Source organism: Hyposmocoma kahamanoa, unplaced genomic scaffold (assembly GCF_003589595.1).
Source record: "Hyposmocoma kahamanoa isolate Upper Pololo Valley unplaced genomic scaffold, ASM358959v1 101, whole genome shotgun sequence".
In the NCBI taxonomy this organism is placed as follows: Eukaryota; Metazoa; Arthropoda; class Insecta; order Lepidoptera; family Cosmopterigidae; genus Hyposmocoma; species Hyposmocoma kahamanoa.
The window spans coordinates 816,753-843,486 of record NW_020653333.1 but is presented as its reverse complement, the minus strand read 5'-3'; the positions used below and the strand labels follow the sequence as shown (position 1 = coordinate 843,486).

Genomic DNA, 26,734 nt, shown 5'->3' with positions numbered 1-26,734 from the left:
CTAAAGCACTTGTGTTATGGAAATCAGAAACAACGACGGTACCACAAACACCCAGACCCGAGACATTAGAAAAGTTAGTTTCTACATTGACCCGGCTGGGGATCGAACCCAGGCCCTTAAAGATGGCGACATCATGAAAACCGATGTGCAAGCCACTCGACCCCAGAGGTCGTCACTATATTTTATGCGGGTTTTAGAGTCAACATTATTCTGCTCGACCACCTTTTACACACTTTAATGACTGTCTGTCTAATCGCGATAAACTCAAAAACTAGTGAACGGATTCTGGTACTGACTACACGGCCTGGGGCCTAGGGCGGCTAGGACTGCAAATCCGCCACTGGTTGTTGGGTTTACTCAGAATAAGCTTATGTGAGCTTAGCTAGCCTATGTTTACATCTATCAACCATGTAAAGTAATAATTTTGAAAATCAATATCAAATAAAATTGTGTCATACTATGTGGAAACAAAAGTACTACATCCGGCACATAGTGGTGTCGATTCGCGAAAACGAAATAAAGTATTGTATATATTTATTACCTTAAACGCCTTCAAGCAAGGAACGAATGCGTGTTCCAGACGCATGCTAAGCTTCTCCGTGGAGAGTCCGTGGTACGCAGGCACGGTGGGCAGTACCATCATTGAGAACTTGATGCCTATCTCCCGCCACATCGATGCTTCTAATCTAAATAATAATACTGTACAATAAGATACACCCAAAGAGATCCTACGAGTTATGTATGTGCAATTGTGCATGGCCCAGATAACTTAAGAGAGATCGTAGCTCTGAAAAAGGTCAAAATCCCGTCTTATAACCAGATGCCGCTGATCGATAGCCTGGAAGTAGTTTTATATTACGTAAATGGGTATCAATTAATTCTCTTTAAGAGTCTATCGACTGTGAATTGGCAACCGGTACTATCTCAATTTTAACAACTTTACAGGTTGAAAAAAAAAACAATTTATATACCTATGCATCCGGTTTATTAAATAAAAATACGTAGTGCACATACATTCATGTATAATAAAAATATGTAAATACTAAACATCTAAAAACAAATAAATGACGCAAACAATTTTTTTTCTTCACCTGTTAATAGGGAGCATGCCAAAAAAGTTTTGACGTTGGCTCCGCCCAAATTTTTGAAAAAGTGCGCGTGACATGCGACAGGAGATGTTGAATTTTGCGCATTAAAAGTACCAAATTCGTTTTAGCGGAATAACTCTAAAACTAAAGGGATTAAAAAAAATCCGTAGTGACAGTTGTCGATCATGCATAAATATAATTAATTATCTAATTTTTGTCCTATTAACCTGTAGCATTTCGAGGATAAATCGAAAAAATGTGAAAATTAGAGGTCATTTCGTGATTTTTATCTATCGAGGAAACTTTATTGTTTTATGTTTCTGATTAATGTCTATGCTTGAATATATCGTGTAGTTACTCATACAATATTTTATTTTTAACTTTAAAGTGGATATAGCCCTCTAAAATCAAATCGAAGATTAGGAATTTTTCCTCTGCTCCCTCTTAAGTTGTCAAAATTGAAATAGTACCGACTGCCAGTATACAGTCGCTATGCAACCTCAAATGGCCCTGTTTGATGATAGCAGTGGAAGTGTTAAATCAATCGCTTTGGAAAAAATATATAGTAAAATTGAGGAAAAAACCGCTGGATTCAATAGGTATTTTACATATACAAATGTTTTTTTTTTATATCAACTGAACTAAATAGAACACGTATAACTATATTATATACATTTTTCGAATGGCTATAATTTCGTACGAAAAAAAAATTCTGAAATAAAGTCACTTCCCTACCCTACCCCATGGACACTTCCTACCGCTCGACCCAAGCAAAGTGAACCGTATTAGGTAGAAAGGAAAAAATAAGCAGGTAGTTTCGACAATTAAAATGAAATACAAGTAGTCAGTTTTTTCCTTATAATCATCATATTATTCAAATATTGCTCAAGAGCTAAAATTATTTTCTGAACTTTGACAAATATGCGTAACAATAGATGGCATTGTTTGTTACTAAGTTGTCCGTTATCTAAAGCGTCTAAGTGATAAAATATTTTTTTGAGATATCATAAAAAACCATAACCCAGTTTTAGAATATTGAAATTTTTTAATTATATTTCATCTACGCATCGTTAGGGTAAGTTCCAATAAGTCGAACACGTTAACTAATTTCAACTGTATTTTAAAAGAGCATTTTGTGCCCTATTTTTCGCTATATAAAACGGTTATTTAACCATTTGTCACTTAGCCGTGTTAATTAGTGGACGGCAAATTTATATCCTAGTCCGTAACAAAATGAAACAATACACGCAGTATCCTTAAAAATCTGTGCAATAAGCGCCATCTTTGATAAATAGCAGCTCGCCAATGTAAAGCAAATTAGTTACAAAAATAGTGATTTGGTACTCGTAGCGACATCTGGTGTACCAAAAGGTACTAAATACTACTACGCTACGACCCAAAAAAATTGTTTCCTTTTCTATAATATAATTTGTTTTATGTAAACCATTGACTTACAATTATATGGAAGTCGGGTCCGCGCTAAAAAGTGTCCGCACTTGTAAGGCGCTAAAATCGTATACAGAGCGCCAAACTCCGCTTTAGTCTTCATTTGTTCGACTGACAGCGCGATACTGCGATGACATTACAATTTAAATTTCGAATAGGTTGACTTGGAACATTTTTTTCGTGGTTTTTGTATTAGACCCGTCGTCTATTTATTTGTAAGTCAATGATGTAAACGTATTATTTTTATCTGTCATATGATCGACGACGACGACGAGCTTTTGATATAAGATCGTGTGGCACTTTATTATACCGAGAATACGATTCAGGATGCTCTTACAGCTGCGACGCTTCTACAGTACGCCGGGAATGTTCGCCAACGTGGATGGTTTTGCAGCAATTAAAGGCGGCTGTATCGAGCGTTATGAATTGTTTCTTTCGGAAAACACAAATGACGGTTATTGCATTCCTTCTACATTAGCGGGCCTTACACAGATACACTATCGCGCGTGGTACCTACAGCTATCGTGGGCGATTGAGCGCGCGTGTAAAGACGTTGGAAGGAAAAGGGAAAGACCGCGCGATCGCGCACTCCAACACGCGGTCTATCCCTGCTCTATTATGCCGCGTTCACGAGTCTCTCTTCACATCTCTTGTGTTTTTCGCTTGCTTGCGTGACTCGCTTCCAGCGTACGCAAAGATCTGTCGCGTACGCGCAGGTAGGACTGTTCACGAGTCGTTCGCTTGCGCCGGCCGCTTGCTTTGCGTTGGATTTCTTTGCGTTACGTGAGTTTGATGTATAGCAAGCTTGATATTTCAACACAAGCAACAAGGAACGTTTGCGGAGGTCAGCACCACTGGCCAATCACAAAGCAGCAGCTGGTTCGAGAGTGTCGACAACCCAAACAAAGGCAAGGCGCCGCGCATGCGCGTCTCTCATGTCTCATGTCTCTCCGCAACGCAAAGCGGGAGACTCGTGAACGCCTTTGCGCGGAAGGCAGATTTCTACGCCGTGTACCCAGCCAACGCAAGCATGCGAAAATCGCAAGTGAAAGACTTGTGAACCCGGCATTAGCATTTACACGGACGCTCTTTCCCTTGTAACAAAAATCGCGCGCGAAAGAACGTTAGCTTAAAAAATTCAAACAGGTAATCGCGCACGAATGCGCGTGCGGGCTATCCCGCACGCAATCCGGTACGACCCTGATCACGTGCAATAGTGTGACTGTGTAAAGGGGGCTATTCGTTAGGTATAATGTGAAGAATCATCTCGTGAAAATTCACTAGTATTCTTAGGTTTTCTATTAGGCGATTGTTACACGTAAGAAATGAAGCTATTTTACCAGATTCAAATCGCGTTTTTTCAAACAAACCAACGTTTTGGGCCAACCGTCGTGACCATGGGAACTGTAAAGGGCTCGTTTGAAAACATTGGCTTGTTTGAAAAAAACAAATATAAGTACGCGATCTAAATCCGGAAAAATAGTTTCATTTCCTATATGTAGAACTCTATTTTTTACATACCAAGGGAGGCCTACGCCAAACAGTGGGTCAGATTGAGTTATAGATGATGATATTTTTTTACATTTCGTATTAAAATAAGTAACTTATTACCCCATTATAGGATGAGGAGCTAAATTAAATGCTTCCTTAATTACAGTCATCGAAATGTAGTAAGCTTGTACACCGGAGTCACAACGGACTGTATAACTGTATGGACGATTCGTAAGGACCTGTGAAACCACAAAAAGATTGAATATCAACTTGATATGATTGGTTCTTTATTGCAAACACAGAAGATTATCGATTCTTTCAAACAATGAGTCACGGAACACTTTATCAACTCCTGATTTGAATCTTTTCATCCTTAACGTATTCAGAAGATGGCTGCTTTATTTACGCATTTTAGTATTTTACAAGTGTGGCTACAGAGTCTTGAGCATGCAATTCAAAGCTTTTTCAATTCAAGCTCTGTCATTGGACAAGAATGGCATCAGAATGCTCACTAGAGTCTTAATAGGACTTTGTGGCTTGAACCAGCATATGAAAGTATTGGGCAGAGAAAGAATAGATAGTGTAGATTCTGCCACGAGACGGATGAAACTCCTGTTCATCTTCTCACCCAATGCTACCCCTTAATGGGCGTACAAAGCTCCATACTGGGAAGACAGATGCCACAACCAGAGGACATAAAATTTGTCGGAGCCAGGAAAGCCCTTCAATTCTTCAATGCTATCGGCCTTGGATATGATTTGTAATTAGAGGTGATCACAATAGATCAGTTGATGGTCGCAGTGATGAGGGGCTGCATATGCCCCGAATGAAGCCACCCTAATAACAATGATAATAATACGGACTCGTGCAACAGAGGATGCCATATTACAAGTATTCACTGGAGCCAATATTTGAAGATGAGCGTACCAAAATCAATTGGGATCGATCCATTATCACGGACAGGACTATTCTTGCGAATAAGCTGATATTGTGATATTGGATCGATCGCATTCGACGGTATTTCTTGTGGACGTTGCCATCCCGCATGATGAGTGTCTCGTGAAAGCCGAAACCGAGAAACGCCGGAAGTATCTCGACCTGGCGCACGAGATCAACTACGTGTGGGATGTGGCCTCCACTGAAACAATCCCAATTGTTTTGCCCTCAAATGGGTTAATTCCAGTCAGCCTAGATAACAGCTAGACGCGATTGGATTTCTGTGGCGTGTCGCTTCCAGTACAAACGCAGAAGGCGGTCCTGCTGGATACGGCACCTATTGTTCGCCGGTTGTTGAACCTGAGTCTCTGACCCCGATCGACTGTACAATTGCCGGGGAATACCGCCTCTCCCATTTAAAAATACAAAATTAATATTTTAGGCCTTGGAAGAGGCGAGAGTCTAAAATAGATATTATAATAACAATACTGCGTTATTGTGTGACGGTAGCGAAATATGAAATAGTTAACCATTGTTATGATATCATTCATTCTTAAAAAGAAGACTTATAGTTGAAAACTAACCCCAAGGACACCAATAGCGTTCCCGGAAACAATATACTCCTGGCTAGGCTCATCGAACTTCAAGTCAGTGAAAAACTCAAAATTGGGTATGGCCTCGTCAATTTCACCAGCCGGCGGCTCGTATGTCGCTTCGAGTAGGCCTGACACCACTATGTACATGCCTTTGGGCTCGTCACCTGTATTACCGGAACTTTCTGAATAATATTTTTTTATTAACTATAATATATAAAACAACCAGTCAATACTTTAATGCAGTATCATCGAACCAGTCTTAATAATCTTTCAGCAAATCAAAATATGTTGTACTCCTCGAATCGACAACATCAAAATTTTTTTAAGGCTTCTATTCTCGCTACATCCGGGTCCCGGAAAAAACAATCAAGACTTGATGCGGTCTTGAAATTCCCGGAAAAAAAACGAGACTTTCGAGACTATTTCAACATTCAAGGGCGAGGCAGTAAAAATAATATTTTAATTAGTTATAAAAAACTAATCAAATACTGAAGTTATAAAATACAAAATTATTTTAGAAACTCATATTTTCATTTTCATAGTGGTCACGTAAGAAACAAAGGGCAGTTTTAGTAGCAGTAGAATTCCTTGTGAAAGAGTTACTGCCACCTTACTTATTTCTGCCGTCAAGCAGTAATGTCAGCATTACTGTGTTCCTATTTTGAAGGGTTGGGACTTGTCAACTTATGTCTCAGGGTGACGGGCGCAATGGAAGTGCCTCTCAGATCTTTGCGATCTAAACCTCTGAGTGGCACTGCAACTGTTATGGACAGGCGCACGATCTTGCTCATGATGTCATAATATCAATATTATAAAAAAAAGGCGTTTAGTATAGTTCCAGATAGAGAGGACCTGATTTTATTACTATCATTCAACAATCGCCAAAAATTGGAGTTAGCTCTACCATCACGGCATAAATAAGAGTACGTAGGGCAACTCTCGCCTGTTCGGCGCGTAAATGTCTACACTGCACGAGGAGCACAGGGTTGTTACATTATTATTGTAGTGAACCTACCGATTATAAATATGATTTAAAAATTAAGGTGTTCATCCAGTATTTTCGTGGTACGTTGAAATGACATTTGTTAAATGCAGTAGGTATTAATACATTTTATAGCAGGATCGTGGATTGGTATCTGGATTATGGAGTATGATTATGAAATAGAAATGAAATGCTGAACAATTCCTTAAGGCATTCTTGTTCAAACTACCACAAACACAATAATAAACACCTCTACATTTGATGTCATTTTTTAAACACCGATCGACCCTTAGAGGATGGAAAAAAATTCCATAGTCCAAGGATCGACCACTTCCATTCTTTAATGAATGGCGCGTGCGACCTTTAGATGGAGTTACCATAGTTAATCTTATCGTACTATAGCTTTACTCTACAGTGTTGCCATGGCCGTGTAACTAGAATAAAGAATATTGTTGATATAGTAGATTTTTTAATAAGTCTCGAACATCTCGATATTGCAGTGACTAAAAATATCAGTTTTAAGTTTCGAAAATGACAAAAAATTGTCCAGATACTCGAAATTTTCGAGTTCGAGATTCCCGGGATGTAAGCCCTACCATGACGACGTACAATCGGTGCCCTCACTTATGTATCCACTATTTGTTTAGCACATAATACAGTTATTGGATAGTGAGGGCACCGACTGTACATGTTGTTAAGCACTCACCTCGTGATATCAGAATGTCATTAATGTTATAATTAATAATTTCCGAATTCTCCAGAAAGAAATCAGCAACTCTCTCATTACCTTGCAACCACGACACTGCTCGTAATTGGGTCTGAAATTAGAATCACACATTCCTATTAACAAATGTTGTCAGTTTAATTTCGAGAAATTACCAAAAATATAGGTTCCTTTAGGAAACTTACAAAATAATCAATAATAGCCCGATAGGTGATGCAAATATGGTACTTTTCAATAGCATTAATGGTCGTGGGAACAAATGCATTTATGTATTATATTCTCCAATATAATACATAAATATTAAATTTCCACCATTTTATCATTTTCGACCCAAACTAAGTGTATTACGACAATATATTATTCTAAACAGGTAGCAACACTAATCGAGCCGAGCTTTTCGAGCTCTCGTGATTAAGAATGAGGTTTGTACACAAGAGACTGACAGCAAAGCCAGGAATCATACATGACAAATCTATGACAAACAATCCTCGCAAATTTACGTTTAAGTTATTTCTTTCCATCGTCTAAGCGCAGTTCATTAGGCAACATTTGCGCAATGAATACTTTAGCTAGCCGATACGTCAACAGACGCTTTTCGTCAAAAATGTCGGATAACAATCAGTTAACATGTTGGCCATTAAATAGGGCCTTGAAAGTCAAGCACAGCAATCAGCTCAATTTTTTTTTAATAAAAAGCATAATAAACACACCTCTGGCGAAGATGGTGCAACCAAACTGCCTTTATGACGACACAACTGAACTTTTTCTTGGATGGCGTGAAGAAGTAGTCGATATTCCATTTCATCCAAAAAACCTACATCATAAATAGGATAACATGTAATAGAGTAATTGACACTTTTTTAAAGAAAAAACTTTACGTGCCAACATCTCGAAAGTTACCAAAATGCAAATGCATGTCTATGATAAGAAACCCTTCTTGTCATAGACAATGCATTTGGAAGTCAAAAAAATTATTTAACTACATGAAACCAAATAACCAAACGTGAATCTTTTTAACTCTCCTATTTCGATACCTCCAAAGAACACTACGCCAACTTAATTTTTTGATCATTTTCTGTTTTTATTTTGTTTTTTTGTTTTTCCCCAAAGGTCTTTTTTGTTTTTTTCAATTTTTTTTTATTTTTTGTAAAAAAATAAAAAAAAATTAAAACAGAGATGATCAAAAAAATTAAGTTGGCGTAGTGTTCATTAGAGGTACCGATTTAAGTATAAAAAATTATCGATAAAATCTCGTTTGTGGAATTTCTAAACCACTCTTCTGAAAAATGATCATTTACAGATGTGTCCATAATACCTACACCAAGAGTTCCCAATATTAAATTGAATTTTATTTTAAATATTACATACATTATTATTTTATAAATACTTTGATCATATCACCTAAATACTTTTGTATGGAAACAGGACTGAGATAATATCCCTATCAATATCACCTTCCTCCTTCAGCTGCTGTGCGTCCAAGATCATTATATTGAGTGTAGAGGTGGTGGCCTGCCGTGTCTTCACTGTGATTGCAGTCCAGGGCCTATCCCTCTGAAGCAACCCTAGTTGCCGTGTTACTGTCAACCTAGTTCAGATATTGCATTATACTTCTAGAGCGGTGGTAGCCTAGTGGAAGACCGGTTGCTTCTAAATTGAGAGGTCTATAGTTCGAACGGCATGTACATATGACATTAATTTCTAAATTGCGTACATTTGTAAAAGTTTACTAGCAATTACGGCTTTTACATGGATTTCCGCGTACCGGGAAAAATAAATCGAGAAACGGTACGGTCTCGGAAATCCCGGAAAAAACGAGACTTTCGAACGTTGCAAACTGGCAAACGTCGCGGTAAAATTTATGGTGTAACGCGTGTATTGTATATCGGAATTATACACTTGTAAATTGGAAGTATTTAATTAAGATAATATATAGGTAAGGTAAAAAAGACAATAAAAGCTTAAATACTAGGAAGCAAAACTAGGATTTTTAAATTATATGAATAAAATTGAGTCCCCGCGGCAAGGTGCCCAAGATGCTGGCAGTGTTCCCCCTTTGTATTGCTATACTAATGCGTTGGGTAAGGTAGCTGCCGGGCCCTTGGGTTTCTCAGACAGTCTATTTTTTTTTTTTTTTTTTGATAAAATTTTGTACAGATGAAAGGCACTGCGACCCCACGGGCCAAGGGTTTCAACTCCAAAGGCTGTAAATAGGTAGTCGGACCCGAGATCCTGGTACTTATTACTTTTTAATCTTTCCGCCAGCTCAGCTGCGAAGCCAGCCCTCTTGCCTGTGTGCTGGAAATGGGATGGGGCAAGTGTATCGGCACATGTGGCGTCCCACACCAGCCCGGCCCATACTCCAAGAGATGAGAGTCATTCCGTCCGGGCGTTTGGGACGCCGTGACGGAGGCCTGCAGCTATGCGAATGGTCTCGGCGCTCAGGGAGGTACCGATACTGGCAGAAGGGAAAGCGTGTAGCCGGTGGCCAGATTCCCACCTGGACGCCGCTGCCAGATGAGCTCGGTCTATTGGGGTGCAATTCATTAAGTCGTTTAAAGTCTTTTTGCACAGAATATTATCCGAGGTCCTTTGAATTTTAAGTTCGGACGGAGAATTTTCGTTGGGGCAAGCCTGGTTCCAGGCTTATCTGGAATCAATTAACCACATCACCTCGCAGTTTGTTGGCGGAAGCCTTAGGATACTGCCTACGAGGTTGACCGTGCTGTAGATTGAGGACAAAAAGGCCGGAAGGGCTATGGCTGATATACTCTTGATGCCTAGACCAACATATCTGATGGGGAGGGTAGCTTGGGTCCAGGTCCAGGTCGAACGTCCATCTCACCCACAATGGATTGAGAATGGATTGAAGAAGAGCTTTTAGGTCATAATCTATTGACATCAATTGATTATGCAATTTCCAAGCCGGACAGCAGCGAAGTACGTAAATTTTGATATTATGTTTCTGATAATGTATGTTAGTGATTTAAGTAGAGAGGTGTGATGTATACGTGCATATTTGAGGGTAGTTTATTATAAATGTTTTTTTTTAATTTTTTAAGGCTTTGGCAAACCCGTCAGCCTAAACATGAAGTTTAATTATAACGCACACACACTCAACGCACACACTCAACATAGCCCCGCACTAGAAAAACCCTGTGTCGCGGGTGCCATGGACACACACATAGACAATCACAAATTACACCCAAACTCACGAGAGAAATAAATGTAGGTCATACAAATATTTCTCCCGGCCCGGGAATCGAACCTGGGACCTCTGCGTGGCAGTCCGGCATGGTAACCGTTCGGCCATGGAGGCAGGTATAATATGGCCGCCACAAAGAGGATAGGCAATTTAAGGCGGCGTGCTTGGATTGACTCGGGATTCCTTAAAACGGGCCGATACGGGTATTTTAGTTCGAGATTCGTATAATTTCGCATTTTAATCTTCGATTAAGGTACAATAGCACTATCCTATTCCACTTTAAACTAGTAGTAAATACTATATGTATTTTTTATAGCGGTACTAAACTTACTTGAGAAGCAACCGTTTTCCCGTTTCGTTATAGCGGATGGTATTCGACGGATTAAACAAATTACCGGTCCATCTCCAGTCTGGCACTGAGCGTCTCCTGTATATGTTTATTGTCAACCAGCTGTGGCAGCAATGAGCAGACTTCCTGCTCTCCCGTCACAAATCCTTTTCCGACGTCGTAGCCAAACGCTAGTTGTATGTCAATCATTCTATCTACGTAGGCCATTATCTTTGGCACCGAGACCCTAAGTAAAAATATTACGTTCCGGTATCTGATGTTAGAAAATATGAATTATATTGACCTTAAGACTGACTTTCACGTTATAATCTTGACCATTAATCAATGGCAGTTCATTAGTAGTAGTGGTTTGGTAGCAGTAGAGCGCCTTGTGAAAGAGTTCATCCAGGGAAGTACTGCCACCTTACCTATTTCTGTCGCCAAGCAGTAATGTCAGCATTACTGTGTTCCGGTTTTGAAGGGTAATTACAAATTTAAGTGAAATTACAGTGTCAACTTATGTCTCAGGGTGTCGGGCGCAATGATAGTGCCCCTCAGATCTTTGCAATTTAAAGCTCTGATTGGCACTGACAGTGGCACGACTTGTTCGTCCCATCACTTGAAGTTATAAAAAGTTGTAACACCGAAATAACTTACCAATCATAGAAAAGTTTTATATAATTGCCGCAAAGTAACGCTTGGATTTATTATCCAAGCGTTACTTTGCGGAAATCCAAGGTAATGAAAATGGAAGCAAATTAATTATCACCCACAAGGGTATACTTTTGGTGGTGGTGTTTTTGACTATAGGCAGGCTTGTGTTATTTATTAACTTCTCATGCTCTAATATTACGTCAATATAGCCTTATGTAGTGGGAGTAACGTGCATACTTTAATCCCCAGCGAGTAAAAGTACCTTAATTTTTTAATTTACTTCGAGTGAATAAACTCAAACAGCCAGTAGTGCGCTCGATTATAGTTCCTTACCTTTTCCGCATAAACGGTGGCGCCATATTATTTTCCCGCGTTAGTGCGTTTGCTGTATCTGTGTCAAGTTTAAAAAAAAATAGCGGAAAAACTTCAGAATACTGGTTAATAATTTTGTCGTAGAGCGAAAACGATTGAAATATTTCTTTTCTCGCAGTCGAAGTGAAAAGTAGTTTTCTCCTCAAGACTACAAGCCAATATAAACCCGCAGAGTAATAGTCTAACCACCTCGGAAATATATTGGCTCATTTTAGTCCCTCGATAAAAGATATACCATTATTATTTTATGCCGGGGATGTTTGGGAAATTAACTGCATGAAAAAAATATTCAACCAAACGAAACAAAAAGCAGCTATTTCGCGGAGTATCAAATGAATTTACGTCCATTTTTATTAAAAGTTGAAACAAATAATGAGCGAGAGGCATTTTAGGCATATTTTCAAGATTATGAAGCTCGTTACGCTACCTCTTGTTTTTAAAATATGTTTTAATAATAGTCATATGGAAGGATGCGCACCTCTCATGGAAAATGACATAAGTGAAGTTACGTCAAAATGTTTATTGCATTAGATACAGAAAAATAAGCTCTCGAATTCTTGTAACTCTATCGATAATATTAGTCGATCGACTAATATATTATCTGTATCTAATGAAGCAATAAAAATGTTTGACGTAACTTCACATATGCCATTCTTCCATGAGGGGTGCCTGTTTTTAATTTTATAAGGATGTCAGCTAAAGGTACCACCACACGTATCGACACGTAGTCATTAAGCCAGTCAGAACAACTTTATCTCTATATAGGTAATAAGCGAAAGACGTCGTTTGTTTCGCTTAGGGCGATCCGAACGGATGACAAACGGGCAACGTCTTTTTCGCTCTTATGGCATGGACCACAGACCACATAAGTGGCGCGGACATAAAGCTGTTCTAACTCTCTATTATGTAAGTTGTCCCTCCGTTTTATTCTAGAAGAAATTGTCCTAATCTACGTGATGTCAATTTAATATAATACTATGTAAGCAACTAGGAACTTATTTTCTTACCTAGCCAGTTTACATAACCGTAAAAATCGAAGCATCCTCACCAACTTCGTGGCAGTCAAAATGCTGGAATTCAAGTTATCCCACTTATCCCATGGCGTTAAAGAATCTATGACATCTAATATTAGATCTGGAATTTAAATAATATTTAGTCTCATAAGATTTTTAGTCGCAGTAGAGCTCCTTGTGAAAGAGTTCGTCCAGGGAAGTACTGCCACCTTACCTATTTTTGCCGCCTAGCAGTAATGTGAGCAGTAATGCGTTCCGGTTGAGAAGGGTAAAAGTGCTGGTGAAATTATACAGGCACATGGGTCTTGTCAACTATGTCTCAGGGTGTCGGGCGTAGTGGCAGTACCCATGAGATCTTTGCGATTTAAAGCTCTGAATGGCACTGCAACTAGTATGGATAGGCGTGTCGCTTACCACCAGGCGCACTTGTTCGTCCCATCATTTGGTGTCATAAAACAATGCTTGTAATGTATTTCTTCGAACACGAACATTGATGGACGTATTGGGTACTTTTCGATATTAATTCCATAGAATTCTCAAATATGGAATTTACCTACTAAAAGTTCGCTTTTACGCGCGCTTTCTACCCCCGAGTTCGTGATGTGCCGTCAAACGGTCCTACTATTTTTTTAAATTATCTGTCTAGAAGCAGAACCACAATAATATTAAATTGCTACTTACCTCCCGTAGCAAATATAATCATGACAAAATCAAGCTTGTTCCAATGCGATTTGAAATACCCGCAAAAACCAAGTGCAATCATTTTCATCACCATCTCAAGCACGTAAATCGTGTAGAATATTCTGCAAAGGAACCGCACAAACACAAACACATTCAAATGCTATAAACCTAAACACCATAAACCAGTGAGTATGTCGTAAATATATTAACAAGAAATTAATTTGATTTTGCCCTATATTTCGACTCATCCGTAGAACAAAGGTCTACGTGCAAGACTACTTGTTCTCAAGACATAGTACATTTGGTTCGTTCTTCTTCGCTGTGGATGTCAGATTGACTGTTGTTCGATTTTATATTTCCGAAACGAAATAAAATATGAAAATTCTCAAAACACCATTCCACAGGCCTTAGTTTGAATAACGAAATTATGTATTTATCCTCTTTTCGCTGTATAATTACATCGGACTTTGTTCTTCGGATAAGTCGATTACTCCTTACCACTACTTTAGAGTTGTGTGAAACAAAGCGGCAAGGATTTCATTTGTACAGACAAACAGATGCGCTATAATCTCAGAACAGAGTACTAACAAAACCGACCTCAAAAGTTCGTGGAATTATGTTGTGTTTTTTTTTGTATGTTTGTATGTTGATAACACATACTTTGTTAACCTATTTTGATGATTATTTTTTTGTTAGAAAGAGGGTACGTCAGTAGTGATCGCATTTAAATTTGAAGAAAATATTCCACCTCTAAGGGTGTCAAACTAGGGGATGAATAAGTTTTGAGATCGGTTTTTTAATACGCTGAGAATATATTGAAATAAGTTACCGGAAAATGCGCGAAACCAGATTCATTCCCTAGTTTACCACCCTTAGAGGCGGAAAATTTTCTTCAAATTCAAATGAGACCAATACTGAGGTACCATCTTTCCAACAGAAAATAATCATCAAGAGAGTTTTCGCGTACCTTACCTACTACATACACAAAAAAAATGAAAGTCGAATTGAGAACCATCTCCTTTTTTTGAAGTCGGTTAAAAATGATCTTAAACTGTCACTTATCGGTGTTATAAATTCAAATCTATATAATATATTTGAGAAATGTTGACAGTGCATATCGACAATTAGGGGCAGGTCAAGCCGGGCAGGCCGATTTTTTGAAAAATGAATACTCGCATTAACTTAGATCATAGTTTCCCAAAGTGGTCCCGAAGAGTCCTCGGGGGACGGTAGAAGCCTCGGAAGCAATTGGGGGGGCGTTGATGCTGTCCAGGGGGTGCTACCGCATTTGAAAAAAAAACTGAACTATTTATATAAACTACACTGTATACATATATAATTTTTTCATTGAGATTTTTTGTGTTAAATTAATATAAAAAATACGTGTTTTCAATTATTTTTTGTGATTTTGCTGTTGAATTTTTTTATCTTATCTAAGTGGGCGGTGAGCCAAATAGTTTGCGAACCTATGCCTTAGATATTTAAGCTAAACTCACAAATTCAACAACTTGATTGTATAACTAGTCAATAATGTGACAGGCTGTCGCATAACTACTTCACACAATATCACCGGCGTGTTACAAAGAATCACCAAGTAGATGAACATGTCGAACCACAAATTGGTGACTATACGGTAGCAGTACTGCCGCCAAGGATTGCGAGGTACTTGGGCGTTTGCTGCTTCGGGAGTCATCATGTTTACTAGTTTACGACGGATCCACGTTGCGTGAGGCTAAAACAGAAATTGGAGAGCAGTTATATAAATTATACTTGTGCCTGCTGATCCGATCTAGTTCAATCGGTCATCTCTCAGATTACAAAACATAGGCAGATGGAGCATACGGAAAAAAAATGATGTGAAGCCGCTTTTCATTTCTTGTGTGCGTGACGAGGAGGGGCGCTGCTGTAGGGATATCTGACATCTGTAAATCTGAGTTACCTAAAAACAATTTTGGACCGCTGGAAATGGACCAGCCTGTGTGTATACGCACGCATTATTTATTCTATACAAAAGTATAAATTATTCGATGCTCCTATCACCCGTACATATTTACATAATTTAAGGAAACTCATTTCGATATAAACTGGCAACACATACTAATTTATGTCGAGGTTTTGTGTTCCGAGTGAATCTCAAAAAATATACATACATACATAAGCTCACGTTCTAGTCCCACAGGAGGGGTAGGCAGAGACCACGGAACGCCTCTTTGCTCTATCCTGACACAACTCTCGAGCCTCACATACATCAACTACCCTTTTCATACAACTCATTTTATTCTTGTCACTTCGGATACCAGCCTATAAAAATTCGTGAGGTCCGCTGGTTCGTTCCGTGGCTTAGTTGGTATAGCGTCTGGCACGGTATGCTAGAAGACGTCGTTTCGAATCCGGCCGGATTTAAAGAATTTTTCCAAGTGTTCGATCTTTGTATTAATAATCATAATTCGTTTTTTGTTTAAATTTAGCAATTTACAAAATGAAAGCATTGCTATTTTAAATGTTAAGGCACTTTTCTATACCCACTCGTCATTATTGGTTCCAGCGTTCAATAAATAATTTATTGTCCCGCTTCAATGAATAATAAAGTCACGTTTCTTTTTCAAATTTATTATTATACGATAGAAAAATATTCGAAAGACACACTTGAACTGAATTATCATAAGTAAACTAGCGTTATGGAAGTAGCAGAACAATTGGGATTATTAAAACAATATGAATTTGTAACGAATTTTAGAATTGGTTACATTTTTTTGAAGGTAAAGGTCAAGGTCTTGTCAACTTATGTCTCGGGGTGGCGGGCGGGCTGGCACTAGCCAGTCCCTCAGATCTTAGCGATTTAAAGGTCCGAGTGGCACTGCGACTGCTATGGAAAGGCGTGTCGCACGACTTGTTCATCCTCTCACTGTATATCATTTAATAATACAATAATAATAATTATTATTCATTTTCAAACTAGTTCTTACACCAATTACGAAAAGAAAAAACAGAAAGAATACTTGTCAGTTAATATGTACTTCCACCAGCATCAAAAACAGGCTCTATCGCTATCTTACCTTAGGTCGCCACAAACTCCCAAGCAGTTCTAAATTGATCGCCCCATCCTCGGAGTCGGTAGCAACCTCAACAGCCTGTACCAAAGTCCTGACACCTTCTTTGCTGATCTTTCCATGTTCGTATTGTCGCCAGTACGAAATCTTCATTGCCTTTAGTACGCGTTGATTTGCTTCTCTGAGAAAACAAGGAGATCGTTGTACCTAACCGATTAGTAAGATACATAAGGATGTTCCTATTGAGAACATCAAGAATATGCCGTCAAGTCGAGATGCATTAGATGCAGTCACAGGATGATGGAAGGTGTTACAGGCGCCCTTGTTGTAGGCGCCGTTTTTGAACCGTGTGACGCTTGTGCCGTATTTACATTCCCGTTATTCAGACCATACGATCTAAATATTAATGTGATTTACGTTGTATGTAAAGTAAATAGACAATTCGACTCATCCGTAGAATAAAGATCTATGTGCAAGACTACTTGTTCTCAGGACCATAGTACATTTCGTTTGTTCTTCTTCGCTGTGGATGTCAAATCGACCGCTGTTCGATTTTATATTTCCGAAACGAAATAAGATATATGAATTCTCAAAACACCTTTACTTAGCCTTGATTTGAATAACAAAATTATTCTCGTAACGTACTTATCCTCTTTTCGCTATATAATCACATCGGACTCTGTTCTACGGATGAGTCGAATTTTAATTTGAAATAAAACTAAAAATATAAAAGTAAAAGAAATAAATCTAATTCAAATGCAGTAGAATCAGTCGATTCAAAATAAGCTTTTGACCTATTTCTGCCGCCATGCAGTATCTAATGTGAGCATTAGTTGCTGACATTACAGGCACATGGGACTTGTCAACTTATGTCTCGGACGTAGTGGTAGTACTCCTCAGATCTTTGCGGTTTAAAGCTCTGAGCGGCACTGTAATTGTTATGGGTCGCTTACCAACAGACGCAACTCTTATACTCGTCACATTGCTTGATATCATAAAAACAATCCCGATAATAAAGAATTGCGGAATAGTGTGATATATCGTTTACAGAAATTACCTAAACATCTCAGCTAATTCCTTTTTCGTAGGCTCATTGGGTATCTCCCTCTCGCAATCTGGGCATGTGGTGTACCTGTACCCCATATAGGCATCGTCTTCGTCGTCGTCATCGCGCCCGGACATTTGCAGCTGGTACGGGTGTTTTATTGTTGTACCTTTGTAATGAGAGACCGTAATAATTAAGTTTAAAAAGTGGCGCCCAATTGGGACCACTGTAAATCCAGTAAATTAACAATGGCGTCGATTCAGGCAAATGCGACCTAAACCTATAAGTCTGTTTTTTGGCCAGTAAGAAAAGACAGAAGATTTTTTTTTAAGTTTAGTGCTGTTAAATTTGACGACTCTTTATTTCAATTTTCTTATAAGAGCCTTATAGATTATTTTTTAGGCGTCGACTAATCATTGGGCACCTCTAAATAATAGTTTCCGAAAGTGGTCTCTACCGCGAAGTGGAGGGGCCTCGGAGGCAAATGGGGGGTGTCTATGTATATAATAAACTACACTACGTCTTTTTTTTAAGTGATTGTTTGTGTTAAGTTACTATAATACGAGTTCAAATTTTTTTTATCTTGCATAAATGGGTGGTGAGCCTAAGAGTTCGGAACCCTATGCTCTAAACTAAACTTTCAGTTAGCTTGTGTTTATCCGATATGACGAAAATAATTATACCTAGATTTAGTTACATAGTAAAAAAATTGATATTGAATCCAGAAATTAGGTAACTCCTTGTGAAATAGGCTGCTAAGAAGGACTTCATAATTATATATGCAGATAATGCGTGCTGTCGTAACCAACTGCATGCAGTCGAAACTTCGACTCCACGACCTGCGCACCCAGGGCAACAATCGGCGAATACCGTACGCCGATTGGTAAGTCCTCTACAATGACAAGCATTGTAGTGTATGTGTATGTATCGATACGATAAGAACTAAAATAATATGACAAACCTACGCTACGAGAGAAGTGTAGGCATTTACGCGCCAAACAGCCCCATATCTTTCTACATTTGTTTTGATTGTAGTGACCCTATAACCTAGCACTATAACCTGTGCGCGCACAGAAACCTTATAAGTTCAGGTTCTGACCCCAGATCAGCCTGTAGGGTTATCACAGCCCTCTGACCTTGACTTCATCCGGTTCTCGAGAGGCTAGTGCCTCTGGTGAGCCGTTCCGGGTGCACGTACAGTCCCCTCACTATTTTCCAGATAGGTACTGCTGCAGGCACACTCACTTCCCGTTGCGCGTTGCACAACTAGCGATTGCCACCGCTAAGCCGTCCACTCTGAGTCGTCTTACGCGCCGAACAGGCGTAAGACGACCTCCATGGCCGATTGACTTGTACACCGGTTTTCATAGTGTCGCCATCTCTGAGGTCCCGGGTTCGAGCCCCAGCCGAGTCAATGTAGAAACTAACTTTTCAAATATTGGCTCGGGTCTGGGTGTTTGAGATAGGTACTGTAGTACAGCCTGGTTAGGATTGTACTAATTTATTTAAAGAATTGTATAAAGAATAGAAGGTTGTTGTCAAATGAACATCAAGAGAGTTCTAGACGAATTCTTGAGTTGTACATACGCAGCAAATCATTATTTATGAATATATTCCTCGTTCCTTATTAAAAAGTACCTCTTGCAACGCTGAAACCACGGTTACGCTTTGTTTTCGATTTCCATAACACAAGTGCAAGTAAGTCCTTAAAACCAATAAGTCAATAAAAACTAATAAAAAACAAAGGTCTACAACAAGCACGTACAAAAATTCGTAAGGCCCGCCAGCTCGTTCCGTGGCTTAGTTGGCGGTTGGCACGGTTTGCTGGAAACCAGCCGGATCGAAGGAACTTTTTGTAAGTGTAAATCTTTGTATTAATACTTATAACAAACTAGTGAAGCAATTTCACAAAAACTATTATACATCGTGGTGGTCAAACATCGTGACATTCAATAAAAAAACAGTTGCAAGTGTTTTAGTTACTTACTTTGGAATTAGAACAACGTATGTGATGTTGTGTAATAAAAAATATTAAAAAAGTTGTCCTACTTATTTTATTATGCTATGGTATTGTCTACTTTATGTATGTGTATTACTTCTTGAACTTGGGGTAATATACCTTCCTGTACTAGATCCCAATTTGCGTCAGCCAGAAACTTATCCATCTTTAACATAGAAACGCACCGATCCCTCGTCATCATGATGCGTTTCACGCAGTTCGTCATATTGGCTTTCTTCGCCAAGGATATGTCGGCTAGACCAAGTGTTTTGAGCACCTTATACATAGTCGTTGCATTAACTAGAAGAGAGAGTATCACAAGACCAGCTGCTTGGATGACAAAAATCTGGAAATAAATGACTAAATCCAGTAAATTTATTAATAACTGTAACTGCCTCCGTGGCCGATTGGTTACCATGCCAGACTGCCACGCAGAGGTCCCAGGTTCGATTCCTGTGTCGGAGGAAATGTTTGTATGGCCTACCTTTATTTCTCTCGTGAGATTGTACGAAATACGCTTAAAAAAGAATTAATTCCATAAGAAACAGTGTTTAAAGTATTTCTGTTCATGATCCTAATTTATATAATTATCAACAAAAATCGTTTATAAAAAATTTGCACCATGTATAGAAAAATAAAGTTAAAACTGCACAAACTATAGCAAGTACGTATTAGAAAGTCACCACACACACAATGCCACAGGCAAAATTCGTTAATAAATCGTTAAAACTCAGGTTAATTCTGAAACTCATAAAAAGACCTTTGGCTTCGACTAAGCAAAAATGACCAGTTAAGCAAGTTTTTCGTATTTACATAGGCTCAGACCTCAAAAGTCATTCATGCCATAGTCATTGCCACTTTTAGATGTGGAATATTCTCTTCAAACTTAAATGGGACCACTACTGAGATGCCCTCTTTCGAACGAAAAAAGAATCATCAAAATCGGTTCGCAAATCACAAGTCGCGCGGAGTTATCGCGTAACATACATACAAAAAAAACAGTTGAATTGAGAACCTCCTCCTTTTTTAAAAACGGTTAAAAACGAGCTTTGTCCAAGTTTAAGCTATAAACTTAAATTAAACTTTGGATTTACCGCGTAATTTGTTGCTTAAACTTAAGCAAAGTTCGTTTAGTAAAGCAAAAAACTTAGCTCACCATTGTTGCTTATTTTAAGTTAAGTTCGTTTTACCAATCGCACCTCTCATGGAAGAATGGCATAAGTGGAGTTACGTCAAAAACGTATATTCCTCCATTAGATAGGTACAGAAAAACATAACCCACATCCTCTCCGATTCTTGTAACTATCGACTAATATTAGTAGACAGAGTTACGAGAATTGAAGAGGATGTGGGTTACAATTTTCTGTATCTAATGGAGCAATAAACATTTTTGATGTAACTCCACTTATGCCATTCGTCCTAGAAGGGTGCGAAATGTCAGCCATTAGGCTGACGATGCGTCAATTGAAAGGAAGCGGCTTGTTTCACTATAGACAGTTGTTATATCAACCAGTCTAGCGTGAGACTACAACTCCTAGTTCCATGCAGCGGGTGCCTATACATTGCAAATAAAACTACTGAAAAATACCAGCAACACAGCAAGGTTTACCTCTCCAACATCAGAAATAAGCGGTGCCTGCATAACAGTAAGCGCCAGGCACAAAGATAAAGGTCCCCTCAGACCTCCCCAGGAGCATGCCAGACCGTGATGCCAGGTCATCCCATACCCAACGCGTTTCAGGACCGGCATCATTATGAAGTAAATAAGCAGTCGAGAGCAATATACAGTTGAGTATGTTACAAATATTAGAGCAACCTGTATAAAATATAGTTTGTTAGTAATGTCGATTTGGATGAAATTATAAAACAAGATTAAAGCGAAAGGGTGGCCATACACGGCCTGCTCGAGCAGTTAGCCAATGATCAACATACACGGACCGCTCTTGCAGTCATAGTCAACAGCTTGAGGCTGACATTGATAACTGCTGGAATAGTTGATAGGTACAACTGCAGCAGTTGGTATCAACTGGTCAACAAGTCACAATTTCTATTTCATTCAAATCAGTAGCAACATGGATTTTGAGGAAGAAGCACTACTACCTACTGTTACGTTTGCTCAGACGACGGGGGCGGCGTAGAATTTGCTGCTGAGAAAATGTGCGCGTGACGTGAATGAAGACTGTAGTTTGCTATGTGGTCGCAGCTTGAAGCAGTCGATTCTACCTGCTTCAAGCTGCCTGTGAGAGACGCTTACTCGGGTGTGAAACATGCATTAGGTAGTAGGTAGCCTTAATAAAACAAGGTTTGACGAAACCTGTTTATACTGGTTTATATGGCGTCATGTCCTCCGTACTTAAGGTAATACACATTCAAAATGAACACGGAGTCCCTTTCGCCTGACTCCGACTTTTCATGATATAACCACACCGATAGCCGACCATCTTCATCTACTTGGAATGGACCTGTCGGCCAATCTGAACTTTGGCAGATACATTGAATGCATGGCCAAAAATGCAGCCAGCAAGCTTGGCATACTTTCCAAGATGAGGCGTTACTTCACACCGGGACATTTGCTTCAGTTGTACCAAGCACAAGTCCTGTCGTGTATAGAGTACTGCGGCCACTTATGGGATGGCTCTGCTAAATACCAACTGGCCATCTTGGATTCAATCGACAATCGTGACAAGAGGCTTATAGGTGCCTCGGAATTAGTAGAGGCGAAGCGTGACGAGAGGCAGAGCCTTGAACACCACCGTAAAGTTGCCTGCTTATCGGTATTCTACAGGATATATCTCGGAGAGTGTGCGATGGAATTGCATATTTTGATTCCGCCTTCCCCTTTCCATCATCGGGAGACTAGACGTGGGCTGGGGTTCCACCCCTATGTTGTGGATATTCCCAGGATTCGCACGAAGCGTTTCGCATGCTACATCATCGACCTCATCGTCACTTTCCATCAGGTGAGATGGAGGTCAAATGCGCACTTATTTTTTATTTAAAAAAAATCCTTAAGTCGGACCTACGTAACAGAAAGTTCGTCGATGATTATCAATGCTATTTTATGCCCTTATTAGTAAACAGCTCAGATGTCGCTCAGATTTCGAGAAAAATCATAGGCATATTGGATGATGTCATCTCAAGTGACGAGAAGTCTATTCTTAATTGATTATTTATTATTTTAATCGTAACCTTTCTTAATTGATTATTTATTATTTTAATCATAACCTTGCATCCGATTTGTATTCGTTCCGCATCCGAGACTATACAAATCTAGAAAACTCGGACCCACTTCGGACGTTGCTTATGCACTTGTACAGATTTATTTTTTATCTATTTATATTTATATAAAAATACTAGTTGAAACGCGTTACTTCCTAGTGGAATGTGATGTTAGTATCTATTTTATGTTTGTCTGACGTATTTTTACACTCATTTACCGCACATTTCGTCATTTTTAAGTAAAATTCTTGAGCTGTTCGCGGTGCAAGTTGACCTTGAGCACTGACGGCCCGCCCGCTCGTGTAGGCCCATTGGGAGCGCTTCAATTTGCCTCACTTAGCGTGTGCGGACTATTTCTGTTTCTATGCGTTATTATTCTAAGGCATAAAATGTTTGAGTCTAAATGGTAGAAAAGTAGAATAAGGTTTATGAAGGTTGTTAATGTAAAATGGGTTACATAGGGTTAGACACATTATGTCAACATTGGACTTTATTTCAGGCAGCATTTTTGCATGCCTTTGTCACCAAAATTGAACAGTTTTCCAAATTAAAAATTAATTTTCCTCTCCTCAAGTGACTTTGATCATACTTTCTCTGGACGCTTCATTTATAAATACAGGCCCTAGATTCGAAAGATTGACTACATGTTACGGTATTTTAAAAAACTGTTGTCTTCTACTAACAACATAAAATTAAGGTCAAAATCTGTCAAATCATTTTAAGTACATAAATGCAAATATCGTACCTGTTTAGCGGTCATCATATAACTGATCTTCTCAAAAATTACAACACCAACCATTGTAAACAATAACGTGTTAGCAACATGGGTTAAAATATGCCAAAAGTGTGAAACAACCACCTCAATATCCCCCGCTATAGTACTCTTTTGATTACTAACTAACACTCCTGTTATAACAGTCCCTAATAACCCAGACACATAGAGAAACTTTTCACCAACGTAATACGTCAAATACGCTCCGGATAAAGTAACCATTATAGCACACAACATGTCATTATACATCAACGATAACAACCCAGATGTCACGTTTCCCATAAATATACCAAGAAGTATACCTCCACCAGCAAAACGTAATAGCATCAACGAAACTTGAGACGCTTCTGTGATCGCTAGAGCTAAGTATCCAAAGACAGCAGTAAACGTTATCATTACCGACGCGTCTCCAATAACACCTTCTCCCATTAATAAAACTGCCAAATATTTCCCCTTTGATATCTCTCGCAACTGCTTGACAACTTCCATCGGATACACAGGTGAGCATACGACACCAAACAGTAAGGCAGTGCCAAAATTCCACGAAGACTCAATCAAATAATACCCCATAAAAGCTACCATGAGAGAAGTCAAAAGCGTACCAGGTACGGATACCAAGAAGACTTGTGGTAAACTTTTGAAAAACGTATGCGCGTCTACACTATAAGCTGTATGAAACTCGATAATAGGCAAAAATATTAACAGTAATAAATCGACGTCGACATAGCAAGCTTGAACGAACGGTTTAAAATCTGGATAGTGGTACGTACAAAAACCAGCTAGACCTCCAATGCAAAACATGACAACTCGATATGGAAGACAACGACTGGTCCACAGCATTAAACTTCTAATCACAACACCAATAAGTAAAGTAGTGAAGACGAATAATAGGGATAAATGTGGAGGATATGCCAGACTAGGCCGATCAGGATTGTTAAACAAAGTATCATTGTCTACACCAGTTCCATTATCTGTAACATTTGGATTTATTTCCGTAGGTCTCTCTTGTCCGTTTATTGGTATAAAAATTAATAATAGTAAATATAAATACGGTGACATTTTTAAGGATTGATTGGCATGGCCTTACGGAATTTAGTTAGACGTTGCTAGTAGTAATTAATCGTAGTTAGGCGTTTTATTGACACCCGACGTGTATCGAAGTGTCTGCTTGTATATCGTGTGTGGTATCATAGCTCCCAAACGGCTAAACTGTTTGCCTTTTATTGAATAACATTAAAAAAAAAAGATCTCAAAATTTCGGGGAATTACATCTATTTGCCAAGTTTTATTGAAATAGGTTGCCGGAAAGTTGCGCGAAACCGGATTCATCCCCTAGTTTGCCATCCTTCAAATTTAAATGGGACGACTACTGAAGTATCCTCTTTCCAAGAAAAAATATCATCAAAATCGGTTCACAAATAACATAAAAAAATACAGTCCATTTGAGAACTTCCTTCTGTTTTTAAAGTCGGTTAAAAAGAAGTGCATAATTATTTGACCTCAATCTCATCTGATGGAAAGTGATGAAGAGGTCGACGATGGAACACGCATAACTAAATAATGCCTATTCAGTCTCGCCTTGAAAAGGCCCAAGTTACACCATTCAGGAGAACAAGTCTGCAGGCAGAAAATTCCACTTCGTTCGCCATACGAATGTGTGTGGAAGCGAAAACGTCGTGCGAGTCGATGCTACCTGCGCTAATTTTGCATAGGTCGACTGGCAAGACCACTGACTTTATTTCAGAATTTTTTTTTACAAACCAAATTAAAGCCATTCAAAAAATGTATATCGTACAGTATACATGTTCTATGTAGTTCCGTGGATACATTGACTTACAAATAATTGGACGACTGGTCTAATACAAAAACCACGAAAAAATGTCCCAAGTCAACCTATTTAAACGTAGTGACATGTAAAGGAATATTAAAAAGCTAAAACGAGATTGAATTTAAATTGTAATGTCATCGCAGTACTGTCTAAGTTTTCCTTGCTTCGCTGTCAGTCGAACAAACGAAGACTAAAGCGTGAATCACGCTCTGTATACGATTTTAACGCCCTATAAGTTCGGACACTTTTTAGCGCGGACCTGACGTCCATATAATTGTAAGTCAATGCGTGGATATAAAAAAAATAATGGTATATGTAAAGCACCTATTCAATACAGCGGTTTTCTTGTAAAATTTCGAGTATGTGTTTTTTTTTTTATTTAAGCACACTATTCAATTTATGAGTAAGTGTTGGTCAGTTCAATACTCACCAATTTCATTTTTTTACAACGTGCTTATGTTTTAAGTCCCGCCATCTATTTCCTAAACAAATTAAATTGTCAATGTGAATAATAATTAAACGATTTTGTAAGACCAATTTAGTACGGGAAAATCTTTAATTCAGCTGACGTAGTATTGAATCTTTATATAGGGATCTCAGTCATAAATAGTACAGTTATTGCATACACGCAAAATAGGCGCACAGAACGTCGAGAGCAGACGCCAGACCGTTACACCACACCATACCATCTATTGCCCGAAAACCTGACTTTGGGGATATTCAAGGCGGCGGCGGGATATAAGCGGTTTTCTTTTATATCTTATTTACTTAGTTTGTTTTATTATTAATGAAAATCAGCGTAATTGAAATTTTTTATTACCAAAAATTTTTAGGTGCCAATATTTCGGAAGTTACCGAAATGCAAGCAGTGGCAATTGTAAGCAGTAGAGCTCCTTGTGAAAGAGTTCGTCCAGGGAAGTACTGCCTTACCTATTTCTGCCGCCAAGCAGTAATGTTAACATTACTGTGTTCCGGTTTTGAAGGGTAAGGGTGCTGGTAAAATTACAGGCACATGGACCTTTTCAACTTATGTCTCAGGGTGACGGGCGCAGTGGCAGTGCCCCTCAGATCTTTGCGATTTGAAGCTCTGAGTGGCACTGCAACTGTTATGGACAGGCGTGTAGCATAGCATCAGGCACACGACTAGTTCGCCCCGTCACTTCATATTATAAATAAAAAATAAAAAGATGCGTTAGTTATGACAAGGAGGGCAGATCAGATGACATCGCACCTAAATTCGTAAACCTCACACCTCAATTAATGAGCATTTTTAGTAGGCACATGTTATTATGACTAGATATAATT

General features: G+C 38.9%; 1 protein-coding gene across 3 annotated transcripts in view; it reads right to left on the bottom strand.

Moving 5' to 3' along the window:
• LOC113230555 (sodium/hydrogen exchanger 10-like) overlaps window positions 1–24,674 on the bottom strand; it is a 35,362-nt gene extending 10,688 nt beyond the window's left edge. For 2 of the 3 annotated variants that reach the window (XM_026464554.1, XM_026464564.1), the window contains exons 1-15: window positions 23,575–24,674; window positions 21,220–21,426; window positions 19,731–19,956; window positions 17,624–17,780; window positions 16,573–16,747; window positions 15,013–15,248; window positions 13,517–13,638; window positions 12,830–12,956; window positions 10,864–11,043; window positions 8,718–8,851; window positions 7,974–8,077; window positions 7,246–7,357; window positions 5,546–5,721; window positions 4,146–4,264; window positions 542–686 (exon numbers count right to left, since the gene is read on the bottom strand). In XM_026464554.1, coding sequence (XP_026320339.1) covers window positions 542–686; window positions 4,146–4,264; window positions 5,546–5,721; window positions 7,246–7,357; window positions 7,974–8,077; window positions 8,718–8,851; window positions 10,864–11,043; window positions 12,830–12,956; window positions 13,517–13,638; window positions 15,013–15,248; window positions 16,573–16,747; window positions 17,624–17,780; window positions 19,731–19,956; window positions 21,220–21,426; window positions 23,575–24,660 — 3,306 coding nt within the window. In that variant the 5' untranslated portion in view covers window positions 24,661–24,674. The remainder of the gene's footprint in view (window positions 1–541; window positions 687–4,145; window positions 4,265–5,545; window positions 5,722–7,245; window positions 7,358–7,973; window positions 8,078–8,717; window positions 8,852–10,863; window positions 11,044–12,829; window positions 12,957–13,516; window positions 13,639–15,012; window positions 15,249–16,572; window positions 16,748–17,623; window positions 17,781–19,730; window positions 19,957–21,219; window positions 21,427–23,574) is intronic. The other variant, XM_026464573.1, reaches the window with a different exon arrangement.
• Window positions 24,675–26,734: the final 2,060 nt, after the last annotated feature.